The following is a 14,257-nucleotide window of genomic DNA, read 5'->3' on the forward strand; positions in this document are numbered from 1 at the left end:
ATTGCTGGGAGTCCTGATGCCCCAAGACGATGGGTATCTACTCCTTGGCTTATGTGGAGAGTTTGCAGCTCAGGCATCAGCAGTGGGGTCCCTCCTGTGTTGTCAACAGGCTACAACCAAAAGGGTACATGATGGCCCCACCATGATGGACTGCCTACCTAGCTGGATACTGGGTGCGTGGAAATCCAATATTGTCATATATATGTATATATATGTGTGTGGGGGGGGGGGGGGGGAGGGGGGGGGGTGCAAAGGAGGACAGCAGACAATTGATGGAGATTATGCACCCTATAAGGTGTCCTCACCCCAATAGCTGGAATATGGGTGCAGTTGCAGTGCATGACAATAATAGGTGCAGAAGATCGTAATGCACGACGGATATATGGTGCACCATGTAAGATGTCCTCCCCCAAGTGGCCCACACTTCAGAAAAAAAAATGTATTAGGCCAAAAAGTGGGAAGCTCCTTTTAGTCACCTCTTACAACAGGCAGGAATACCTCGTGCCTATTCTAAACACCAAGGGAAGAGAAATTCGTCAAGTTACATAACGTATGTAGTCTACATACAAGTCAATTGCATTGTAGTTGTTGATGGCTATCCTAAAGAAGCTACCGATACATGTAAAAAAAAAGCATTAAATATTTAAGATCTCACAGAAGCAATATTGCACACAGTGTACCAATAGACTTTCCTTGCTAACCCCAAAAACAAAAGTCACTTGGTATTAATATTCATGAAAAATACACAGATGCCAAAATTGTACATTAACAAGCTAAGGGACATGCTGACACCATTATAGTAACCACATCTACTAACTTTGCACCATTACATGAACTGGTAACAATGTTGGGATGATAATGTCAATCTTTTGATCACCTTAACTGGTCTGTGTACACCTAATAATGGTTTACTCTTGGAAACAGCGAAAGGAAACGTACTTCAAATCCTATATTATCCATATCTTGCAGCTGACGAAATTGTAGTGGGTCACATATTAGTTTTGCATGACATGAGGGGATGTGACACCACATCTATATTGTTTTATTATGTGACAAGCAGCAGCAACACAGAAGCATTCAAAGATAGGTTTTTTGTAGGTTTATCAATGGCTAGGCTACAAGCACAGACATGAGGACTGGGGATGAACAATATCCAACAGCAGTGTTGTATCAATCACCACTTTGCAGAATCTTTCACCAGCTGCAATTTTAAAACAGGTCCTGTGTGAGTGCAAGAAAGGCTGCTGAGTAGGTATTCAAAACTTTGCTTCAGCTGCAAGAGATCCCGCAAAAATGTAGAAGAACATGCTTTGGTCAATGAAGATGAGTATGATATTCTTGACCTTAGCTGAAATGTTGATGACCTTGATGAGGAACCAGCAGGTGACCAACCACTGGTCCTTTCACAAGTATGACTAACTACATATAGTAATCAATCATTATTTCAAGTACAACTTCAGCCATACTGAAATATGTTATTTCTTGTGGTATGTAATAGTTTCTTTGTTATCACCAGATAGTTAAAGAAATAGGATGGTATCAATTAGCCTGGATCATCTGTAATAAAGAGACTCGGACTGTGACATCAGAACTGTGCATAATGAATTTCAATTGCCCATGAATTTATTGTTTTAACTGTTTCACTTCCACATAAATTTTTACACAAAATACTATTATGATAAAATAGCACCAATTTCAACACCACTAGAACAACGAAAGGGGTTCAAAATATCTTTGAACTTCATTCTGCAGCAAAAAAATTACATTTTTAACACTTTTCCACTAAACTTCATTACTGTTCCTCATTTATTCCACTTTGACAATAGTGTGCCACTGAATTTTCTCAATTTCATGTATACATAGAACAGCAGAAGGGGTCAATTGACCCTTGGCGTAACTAGTTTTTAAAGTATCACTGTTCTCAGAATTACAAAGGTACCTGCTTCAGTCCAACAGTCATTGCCTTGAATGACGATTAGCGCAAAGTCAGAAAAGTTTTGACACTGTATACTTTTCAGTCGGATTTCATGTGTTCATAATGTTACTCGCCTCATCAGTTACATAGTGTATTTTTGTCAGTGACAGGTATATTCAATGTCACATCAGTGTGGCCATACTAATGAAGATATTATGCATATCCTGGAGAATTCATATATTGAATCAGAAAGTGCCTTATCAGATTCAGATGGTGATTGTCTGCCAGAATCACCAATATGCAAGTAGCGAGACGAAGGAGGAGTTACAGTGAGATGTCTCCCCATCTCAATTCTTTCCACAACAGTCTCAAGAGTCAACTAGCACAACAGTGAAAATGGCAGCTAGAGCTGGAACAAAATGGAAGATGGCTAACATGCCATCACCTGGAAGACTGGCTGCTCTTAACATTCTGAAGGAGAGAAGAGGGCCCACTATATATGCCTGCAACCGAGTTGTTGACTCCAACATGAATGTTTTCCAACTTCTTTTTGATGAATCAGTGGTGTGTACCATAAAAAACCACACACACAGAATCAAGCAATCGGAATGAAATAAATAAACCACTTGGACTGGACAGTTGGAGGAACTGGATGCAATGATTGGCATCATGTATGAGAAGCACTTTTGTGCTAAAGATGCTCAATTGGATGACCCTTCACCTTGTTCTTGAGAACCTAATTTCATCAGGGATAAAATGAGAAGAGAGACATTCCGCGTACTTATTAGATTCCTCTGTTTCGATGAGAAGTCATCCTGCGCTCAGTGCATGTCTAGTGACTAGTTCACTCTTAACTGCGAACTATGGAACAACTTCATGCAAACCTGCCTCTACTGTTACTGTCCTGGTGAAAATATGACAGTTAATGAGCAGTTACTTTTTATGTAAAGCAAAGTACAGTGTTACAAAGCTTATGCCAAACAAACCTGACAAATATGGACTACAGTTCTGGATAGCTGCAGACAAGGCATCTCAGGAAATTTGCAATGCCTTCCCGTACCTCAGTAGCGAGTAGGAATACCGACTAGACAGCCAGCCATTGGGACAGTGTGTAGCCCTTCACCTCATGGAGCTCTTTTTAAAGAAATGAAGGAAAGTGACATCCCTTCAGCTTGCCAAGAAACTAACTAAAGTTGGTAGTACTAGGATGGACAGAATGTACGCGCACACTGTTTTAGGATGCAGGAGCAGCTGGCCACAGTTTGCAAACAGCTGAAGAAGATTTTGGTTGTGGTCAGTTGATTACAGGCTGCTTGCTCAGGGTATAAAGGTAACAGAGAACCTGGCACGTTGCACCTCAGATGTTGCATGTTTTGCTCCAGAGCTCTGCTGCCGAGGCAGCTTACAGCATACACGACACGGGAGAATCGTCTCATCTCAGCGTGAGTGGCAGACTGTAACTCACTCATGCTGCTCAAGGTGAAGAGTCAATGTGGAGACCGGCCATGTGGCCTCACTCATTCAGCATATGAGTGGGCAAGTGGCTGCACCTCCATTAGGATCTGAGTAGGCACATGGGGCAGAAGTTTGCTAGTCAGGAGCTCCAATGTTCGGCATGTTATGGAGCCTCTTGAGAGGGACTAGCATCCAGGGTTCTTTTTATATACAAAAAATAAAAATAAACACGTAAATAAAAAAACTACAAAAATTAGTAGAAAAATGCAGTAAAAAGATCAATACGTGAAGCATGTAACACTCTCTGCTGTCTTACCTTAGCAAAAGATCTTGTCGAGAACCTGAGAAAACTCTGGTCCTATATAAAATTGCTACACTATGTGATCAAAAGTGTCCGGACACCTGGCTGAAAATGACTTTCAAGTTCGTGATGCCCTCCATCGGTAATGTTGGAATTCGATGTGGTGTTAGCCCACCCTTAGCCTTGATGACAGATTCCACTCTCCTAGGCATACGTTAAATCAGGTGCTGGAAGGTTTCTTGGGGAATGGCAGCCCATTCTTCGCAGAGTGCCACACTGAGGAGAGGTATTGATGTCGGTCGGTGAGGCCTGGCACTAAGTCAGCATTCCAAAACATGCCAAAGGGGTTCTATAGGATTCAGGTCAGGACTCTGTGCAGGCCAGTCCATTATAGGGCAGTTACTGTTGTGTAACCACTCCGCCTCAGGCTGCACATTATGAACAGGTGCTCGATCGTGTTGAAAGGCGCAATCGCCATCCCCGAACTGCTCTTCAACAGTGGGAGGCAAGAAGGTACCCTCCACCATGCACCATACAGTGGCTTGCAAAGTATGTACATGTATGTGAGTGGAGAAAAGAAGAACAAACCAGAAACGGCTACCTTCCATAATGTTACAAAGTGTCGCACAGACATAGCTGATCAAATGATTTCTTGCAGCATATGACTGATGCATGTCTTTTACAATATCCTAGACATGACAGCAATAAATTTGTTATCATCTACAATCAAATAACAAAAAATATATGGAAGAGAAAAGCATTCATTCTTCAGCTGGTAAATGAACTCACGCATGGGGAAGGACAGGACCACAAAAGTTAATGGAGCAAAGAAGCGGCTAAAAAACTGCGCAAATCAAAAAAGCAAATGAAATTTCATACTGGAATGTGCAAAGGAAGCGAGAACATCATCTGAGAGAAATGCAAAAATAAATAAATAAATAAATAAAAGGCCATCTGTGCAAAATGTGTATGAAAAGTATAAATAATCTGTTGAAACTGATTTCAGTGTCTAGAAACAAGTTAAATGAATGACAAAATGATAGGAATTTTAAAAACAGGTCAAATTTTTGGGTAGGGAACAGTATCTAAACATGTTAGAACATCAAGTACGAACATTTATAGGAGACTAAGCCACAGTTAAAATTATAACAAGCAAAAAATTATATTAAGTAAAGATGAAGGTCCACACGAAACATTCCGGAATTTGCTGTTGTATGTGAAAGTTCGCACTTCTCAATTACTTGCAATACTGCCTTTGAATCAACTGAAAACATAATATCTCATTTGGTCTCCTGCCTAATGAGAAGGTGAGGTCCGTCACCAAGTTTCTGAACACACAAACTGTAACGTTGCTGAACATTCAGAGTTAACTCTCTGTAGTTTATTGATTGGATGTAATGAAGCACATGGTGTCTGAATTTTTTTTTTTTTATACTTCATCAAAATGTACATGGTGAGTGCACAAATCGGTCATCCTACATCAATAATGGCACTGTGTAAAACCTTTCTTACAATTATGAACCCTGAAGGCATTTCATACAAATAGTCTGAACCTAGCTGCACAAAACAGTCATGAAGCACCTGTTTAGAAAATTATTTTCCAAGTGGGTTCTGAGAAATCCAACAATATTTCTTCTGAAGCTGCTATTCTCCCAAGACCCTCTGCCACTTGTATAACACTGTAGCTCCCAAGAAGTCAACATACAGATGCACCAAATATACCTTTACACACACAGTTGCAACAGAAGAGGTAAACTGCACTCGCTCAGTTGCTCCATCAGCTTTCAATAATACGTCATATCTGTTCTTAATGTATATGGTTTCAACATTGCCCAATTGGTACTTTTAAATACTCAGTCTTCTATATCGTTAATAAAGAAAGTTTCCACCTGGAAGTTTGAATAACAAATTCAGCAACCTGTTCCCACATGGTTCTAATGAATGTCACATAAAATTATGCATTTTAAAAAACTTACTAAACATTTCAAATGGGGATGGTTTTGGGCACTTTTTTTATATTTGGGCAAGCAATATGAATGAATGTGTAAGTACATAAATTTTGGTATCATAAATGTATCTCAGTTTATGACAATTAAAAGAGAGAAAAAGACTTGAGAACAAAAAGTATATACAATCAAGTAACCAAGTTTAAATGCTACATTTCTGCAGATAATGACGGAAAAAGTGACTTACAAGGGAACCTCCCCATCGCACCCCCCTCAGATTTAGTTATTAGCTGGCACAGTGGATAGGCCTTGAAAAACTGAACACAGATCAATCAAGAAAACAGGAAGAAGTTGTGTGGTACTATGAAAAAAATAAGCAAAATATACAAACTGAGTAGTCTATGTGCAAGATATGGAACATCAAGGAGAATGTGAGCGCAGGAGCGCCGTGGTCCTGTGGTTAGCGTGAGCAGCTGTGGAACGAGAGGTCCTTGGTTCAAGTCTTATCTCGATTGAAACTTTTACTTTCTCTATTTTCCCAAAGTTATGATCTGTCCGTTCGTTCATTGACATCTCTGTTCACTGTAATAAGTTTAGTGTCTGTGTTTTGCGGCCGCACTTTAACCGTGCGGTTAATAGACGAAAGGATGCGGCTCTCCGATGTGAACCGAAAACATTTGATCGCAAGGTCATAGGTCAACCGATTCCTCCACACAAAAACATGTCTGATATATTCTATACGGCACTGGTGACGGCATGTGAGTCACATGACAGGAATATATTGTCGACCCACCTAACTTGTACACTTAGCGAATGGGTAAAAAGATTCTTCTACGTTGCCCGATTTAGGTTTTCTTGTGGATGTGATAATCACTCCCAAAAAAGTGATGAAAACATAAGAGTTTGTCACATAAACTCAAAATAAAGAATTAAAATTTTCACTGGATGGAAGACTTGAACCTAGGACCTTTCGTTCCGTAGCTGCTCACGCTAACCACGGGACCACGGCGCTCCTTAACTCTCATTCTCCTTGATACTGCATATCTTCGCATGGACTACTCAGTTTGTATATTTTACTTATTTTTTTCATAGTTCCACACAACTTCTTCCTGTTTTCTCGATTGATCTGTGTTCAGTTTTTCAAGGCCTATCCACTGTGCCACCTTATAACTAAATCTGAGGGGGGTGCGATGGGGAGGTTCCCTTGTTAGTAAAATCTGTTTTGGATGGATGCTTCTCATGTATATTGTTGTATGGACACACAAAACTGGAAATGTTTACATGAAAAAGTGCATAAAGTCCCTGAAATGTCATACAGCTGATTGAAACAATATGAAAACTAAGTGTGCACACATACATATTCACAAACCCCCGCCAACGCACAGAAGCACGCACGTGTGTGTGTGTGTGTGTGTGTGTGTGTGTGTGTGTGTGTGTGTGTGTGTGTGTGTGTGTGAGAGAGAGAGAGAGAGAGAGAGAGAGAGAGAGATTTTGAAGTGCAGAATGTCAAATCAAAACACCTTTCAGCCGTCTAAATTTCCAAATTTTTCTTTTATTGAGCAACCTGTTTCAGCGATACATTACACCATCTTCAGGCCCCCTGACTGACATGTAGAAGATTCCCACCTCTGGTCCAGTCAAAACAGGGGCCAGCATTCAATGACTGGTGTCAATAGATTTTTGACACAGCAATCACTTCACATACTGACTGTTAGACAAATATATCACCGAAACTAGTTGCTCAATGAAATAACAATTTGGAAACTTAGATAGCTTAAAAGGTGTTTTGATTTGACATTCTGTGCTGAACAGCCAAAGTTCCACAACCACCTGTATAAAGAGGGGAATACAGAGACCACTTTGAAGGGTGTTTGTCATAACCATCATTCATGCAATAACAATGTTTAGCTATACTTCTGGTATGGTGTCTATAACAGTTTCACATCTTGGCATTCAATTTTCAATAAAATGTACAAGTTTCTTATCACCATTTTCAAAGCATAATTTTAGACATTACCTGCACAGCATCTAGCACCAATCCTGCCCCGACCATGCCTAGACCTGCTATAAGAAATGGGATGAATACTTGAATAGCAATTGATAGATATGTTTCAGACTGAGGAGGTTCTGCAGGTGGAGCCAGCATGCTGGCTTCAACAACAACATCTGGCAGCTGGCCATTTTCAGGCTCATCAACAGTAGTTAACTCAGCAGAGTCCACAGGCAGGACACCACTACCTGCCAGGTTCAGCATGGTCAGGCGGGGGTGGTTGTACTTTAGCGCCTCGCTGGAGGGCACATGCCCAAAACACACCCTGTTAAAAATAACATACATTACAACAGAGAGAAAATTACAAAAGATACCTTAAATTGAAATGTTACAAGAATGATGACATATGACAGCTGATGTGATAAGTTCCAAGTGTTCTTTTAATGATAACAGATGCTTCACAAAGGCCATCCAAACTCTTAAAATACAATCACATGTTAACAAAAAATACAGCTGTAACTATATGTACTAATCTTCATGTATTACTCTATATCACCCAACTCCTTCATCTATCAACCCTCTTTCCGTTCAAGGTACAATCTGGATCTTCCAAACAAAGTGGTATTTCATCTCTGCTTGAAACTTCAGTGGCCACAGAACAGGAAGCATGGCAGATGATGTACTGACATTTTTAATTGTGGAAAAAAAAAAAAACAGAACTTGTCAAATATGACTTATTAAGCGTAAAAACAGACGTGATAATAACTGGAATTTCTGGCCACATTGCTGCCCCATCTATTATTTTAGATCTTATGAAATGAGTCTTAATTGTATGTACTGAAGCTTTGGTCAGGGAGCGAGAATTTTCACCTGTTCACCAATGTCAAATGCTACATCTGTGTAGAAAATTTGTCGATTTCTTGTTACAAGCATATTTCATCTGGTTCACAGCTTTTATAACAATAACAATTATTATACAGCAGATATTAGACATCAGTTTAACAAATTATAGCTGTCACAGACCTAAATGTATTACATTTAAAACGTCACATCTCATACTCCATAAACATGTGCTAAAGGAAAAGTTACTGACATACAAAGCCTACCAGATATGCACGAAAGAATAACTTTGTAGACCTCAATGTACAGTAAAATTCACTTTGCGACTCCACTGGCTCATTTAACAGCTGAAAAAAATAGAAGTAAAACAATAGTTTCTGATGAATTTAATACTGATTTTCTTGAATTCATTTGGTAAGAATTTACTGCAACTGATAGAATTATAATTTAACTAAATTTCTATTAGGATATATGATTATCAGAAAGAGTAATCCACAATATCTTTATAGAAAGGTACAATGAACAATACTGTACCATGTTACAAAACCCACACACAGTGGCCTCTGAGATAATGACTTGTTAAATGTTAATGGTAATCGGTATACAAAATCTTATTAAATCTGACTTCAGAATAGTAGTTAGTAAGTCGAAGATGGATTATTTTTGGAAATTTCTCACAGAGGTAAACTAGAGTGAAGTACATAGTGATCTTGACATGAATGGAAAATACAACACTTTAGTAACAAAGTCCATATTTTATCTGAAATCTGTTTTCCACCAAAAGTAAATAAGATTAGATGAAAGTCTGAAGGAGAAAAGCAATGGATTGCTGAAGAACAAAGGTATCTCACAAGACAAAAAGGAAACTGTCAGAAACAGCTGTGATGTTTATGGCATAGCTCATTATAAAGCATAGTGCAAAATACTGAACAGCAAATATATTATTTGTAGTCAGAAACATGCCTTTGACCATATCTTAATGTACATAAAACAAAACTCATGAAAGATGAGAATGAACATAATTCATCAGACAAACTATAGGGCACTGGTATATTCTGATGTGTTAAAGGCATTCGACTGTATAAATCACAATATCCTTTAAAGTAAATACGAATATTGTGGTGTAACAGGAAATGACATAAAATGGTTTGGAACTTATCTACCCAGTAGGTAATAAAGGGTGTCAGCAGGAAAGAATATTGTATCAAGCTATCAGTATTTGTCCAACTGGGAGCTCTCATCCTCCAATTCTGTTCATATTATTATCTAATTATGAATGACTTATCCAGTAATACAGGGTGATTCAAAAAGAATACCACAACTTTAGGAATTTAAAACTCTGCAACGACAAAAGGCAGAGCTAAGCACTATCTGTCGGCGAATTAAGGGAGCTATAAAGTTTCATTTAGTTGTACATTTGTTCGCTTGAGGCGCTGTTGACTAGGCGTCAGCGTCAGTTGATGCTAAGATGGCGACCGCTCAACAGAAAGCTTTTTGTGTTATTGAGTACGGCAGAAGTGAATCGACGACAGTTGTTCAGCATGCATTTCGAATGAAGTATGGTGTTAAACCTCCTGATAGGTGGTGTATTAAACGTTGGTATAAACAGTTTACAGAGAATGGGTGTTTGTGCAAAGGGAAAGGTTCTGGACGGCCGAGAACGAGTGATGAAAATGTAGCACGCATCCAGCAAGCATTTGTTCGCAGCCCAGGAAAATCGACTCGCAGAGCTAGCAGAGAGCTGCAAATTCCACAATCAACTGTATGGAGAGTCCTACGAAAAAGGTTAGTTATGAAACCTTATCGTCTGAAATTGGTTCAAGCACTGTCTGCAGCTGATAAGATTAAAAGAATCGATTTCTGTGATTTTATCCTTGCTCAAATGGAAACAGATGAATCTTTCGTTTCAAAGATTATGTTTAGTGATGAAGCAACTTTCCACACTAACGGGAAAGTCAACCGTCACAATGTCTGTATATGGGGCACTGAGAATCCGCGGGAAACAACTCAGTATGAACGTGACTCGCCTAAGGTGAACGTTTTCTGTGCCATTTCAGCCAATAAAGTTTTTGGTCCCTTTTTCTTCGAAGGTGCTACTGTAACTGGACTACAGTATCTGGAGATGTTAGAGAATTGGCTGTTCCCTCAGCTCGAACAAGAAGCACAATAATTCATATTTCAGCAGGATGGAGCGCCACCACATTGGCACTTATCTGTCCGTAACTACCTGAATGTCAACTACCCGAGGCGATGGATCGGCCGCCAGGCAGCCCGTGACAGAGCACTTCATCACTGGCCTCCAAGAAGCCCTGATCTTACCCCCTGCGATTTTTTCTTATGGGGGTATGTTAAGGATATGGCGTTTCGGCCACCTCTCCCAGCCACCATTGATGATTTGAAACGAGAAATAACAGCAGCTATCCAAACTGTTACGCCTGATATGCTACAGAGAGTGTGGAACGAGTTGGAGTATCGGGTTGATATTGCTCGTGTGTCTGGAGGGGGCCATATTGAACATCTCTGAACTTGTTTTTGAGTGAAAAAAAAAACCTTTTTAAATACTCTTTGTAATGATGTATAACAGAAGGTTATATTATGTTTCTTTCATTAAATACACATTTTTAAGTTGTGGTATTCTTTTTGAATCACCCTGTATGTATATGGCACAGTAGGCAATTAAATAAGAATGTTCGACACTGGTCATTGGCTTTGACCAGTGACATAGGAAACATGCTACAAACCTAGTAAACAACAGGGCAGCAATTTTTTCAAATGGGCTGTACTACAAATCAATCTGCCACTACAACAAGGGTTTTTTTCATGTTCGCTGGCTTTGCCAACTAACAATAAAAATGAAAATACACACCAAGATGTAGCACCACAGCAGCTGTTAACATTGTGTCACTGGTCAAAGCTGTCTACTAGTATCTAATATTCCTCATGACCCCAGTAGGCTACGCGAATCAACAAGATTGGATTGGATTGATGGAGTTAAAAAGACCAAACTATGAGGTCATCAGTCCCTCCATCCTATATGCGCCAAGCCAGAAATACTCCATAAAGATGAAGGACACAGAAGACAAATTCTGATGAACCAAATTGCACCCAGTAATCAATAATACCAAGAGATAGATGCAAGTAGAAGTGAAAGAGGGGTAAGAGGTTGAAGGTAGGCGAGTTGCTCCACCCAGACAGAAGCTGGAGGCCCCAAGAACAAGTTATACAATGGGAGATGCACCCTCTGCACCTGACACTGTTTCCTTACCCTCCAATACCACAATAAAATTAGCTATGCAGACAAGTTGATAAAATTTCAGGAAAGAGAGAGATGATGACGACAAGACAGTAAATCAATGACAGACGGAAAACAAGAATTTAAAAAGTTGGAAGAGCAGAAGACAGGCTGGACCACTGAGCAAGGGTAGCCATGGGAGACCCGAGTCATCACAGACAATGGGGCTCTCCTCCAATCTCTCAAGTGACACTGTCTCACAGAGAGGAGTAGAAACCAGATTCACATGTACAACATTAAACCACATCAGCAGCTTTGGCATTGTCCGCTTGCACCACGGGCAGCATGTTCGCAAGTTTAAGGTTTCATTATAATGTGAGCAAACTAGGGCAGCCCAGCAGGATGGGGGCCACTGTTAGACAGGGACCATACCAAGAGTGGGGTGGATCCTGATCCTATGACGTGGCCATGGATCAGCCAAGTGTGGCTAACGTAGATTCCTTGCGAGAAATACAAAGGCAGGACTGCCACAGGGTAGTAGTGTCCTTTATAGCTTGTTTGTTCAGAGAAACCAGGGCACACCAATCTGTGTTCCAAGCCTGCAACAACTGATGGCATAGAGTCAACTGGATGTCCAGCTCCTGTACCCTCACCTCCAGTCGGCATCCTGGTAGCCCACTTTGACAACCAGTCAGCAGGTTTTTCCCCTGGGATCCCAACATGACCTGGGGTCCAGTCAAAGATGACCACCCATCCAGCTTGGAAGTAAAAAATTAGGCCCTGGATAGTCACAACCAATGGCTATCGCAGGTAGCACTCACTGATAGCTTGAAGACTATTCAGAGTAACTGCTGATTGAGAACATCTCACTGGGACAAGAACGAATGTGACCGAGGGCTTGAGTGTGCTTTCTATTCTGCACTGAATACACTGCATATGTTCGGCAGGTAGCGTAGTTCACTACACCTTGCATGTGTGCAGGCAAAAACTGGTTTGGCTGTCAACCATTGAGCCATCAGTGTATACTACTTACAAACCCATAAATGCATCAGAGATGGCCTGGAACAGGTGCCAAAAAAATCATGAGCTGAACAGTCTTTAGACCCAAAAGATAGGTTGAGACAAATTCAATAATGGGGGTACACACACAATCGCTTCCTGACAAGCAAGGTGACCCTCCCTACCAGTAAAAAGGACATGATAGTTTGGATGCTCAATGGAGAAGTGAATGTATATCAAATAGTTGAGCAGCAGTTGTTGGTACCTGATCTGTGATGGAGGGACCTAAGCCTCCACGAGTAGGCTGTTCACATGGCTGGTCCGAAAGGCACCTGTCACATGTCTGACCTCGCTATAGTGAATCGCATCCAGCACCCACAATGCTTCAAGGGGATGCCGAGACTCCCAATATCAAGACAAGACAGGATCAGGGCTTTTAAAGCCGCAAAAGGATAGAGTGGTTGGTCTGCACCCCAGCTGGTGTTACTGAGGTTGCAAAGAGTATTAAGTTGTCACCAGCATGTTCCCTTAAGTTGGCAAAGATGGGGAAGCCACATCAACTGGGCATTAAAAAAAATGGCTCTGAGCACTATGGGATTCAACATCTGAGGTCATCAGTCCCCTAGAACTTAGAACTACTTAAACCTAACTAACCTAAGGACATCACAAACATCCATGGCCAAGGCAGGTTCGAACCTGCGACCGTAGCAGTCGCGCGGTTCCAGACTGAAGCGCCTAGAACTGCTCGGCCACAGCGGCTGGCCATCTGGGCACAAAAGATAAGTCTCAAAAACTGATACAACTCCAGCACATTGAGAAACTGATTGTCAAGGTAGAGTTCTAGTTGTGGATGGACAGTATGACAACGACAGAAGTGCATGACATATGTCTTGGCAGCTGAAAACCGGAAGCCATAGGTGAGAGCCCAGGACTGTATCCTTAGTATGGCACCCTGCATTCAACATCACCCCATAGTGGAGGAGCAACAGTAAATGCAAAATTCATCAGCATACAGGGAGGGTGACACTGTAGACCCCACAGCTGCAGCTAGACCATTAGGAGCTAGTAGAAAAACATTTGGAGGGAACCTGGAGACCCAGTAACGTAGGTAACACAGATGTGATGATGCCAGATGGCATCATAAGCCTTCTGCAAGTTGAAGAAGTCAGTGATAGGTACTGACGCTAGGCGAAAGCTATCTGGATATCAGGCTCCAAGCAGACCAAATTGCAGTAAAACTGCCTTAGCGAAAACTGCCCTAGGATGAAGCCAAAAGAACCCAAGCCTCAAGCTACCAATACAGCTGCTGGCACACCATACATTCAATCAACTTGCAGAGAACATCAGTGAGCAGTGAGACTAATTAGACAATTCCTGTCCCACTCAATGCAGTGTTGACCTGGTTTCAGTACAGAATGGTCACACTGTCTCTCGATTGAGATGAAAACTCACCCTTACTCCAGATACAGCTGATAATGGCAATGATGTCCTATGGCATTCCACCAGTAGGTGTCTGAGCGTTTAGCTGTGGATGTAGTCTGACCCTGGTGCCGTGTCAGTACAAAGGGTTCAGGTACTG

General features: G+C 41.0%; 1 protein-coding gene across 1 annotated transcript in view; it reads right to left on the reverse strand.

Annotated features, from left to right (window-relative positions):
- The window catches only part of LOC124555138 (solute carrier family 41 member 1-like), a 103,823-nt gene that overhangs the window by 87,343 nt on the left and 2,223 nt on the right, over nucleotides 1-14,257 (reverse strand). The window contains exon 2 of the mRNA XM_047128949.1: nucleotides 7,635-7,932. Coding sequence (XP_046984905.1) covers nucleotides 7,635-7,871 — 237 coding nt within the window. The 5' untranslated portion in view covers nucleotides 7,872-7,932. The remainder of the gene's footprint in view (nucleotides 1-7,634; nucleotides 7,933-14,257) is intronic.

This window comes from Schistocerca americana, chromosome X, assembly GCF_021461395.2.
Source record: "Schistocerca americana isolate TAMUIC-IGC-003095 chromosome X, iqSchAmer2.1, whole genome shotgun sequence".
NCBI lineage: Eukaryota > Metazoa > Arthropoda > Insecta > Orthoptera > Acrididae > Schistocerca > Schistocerca americana.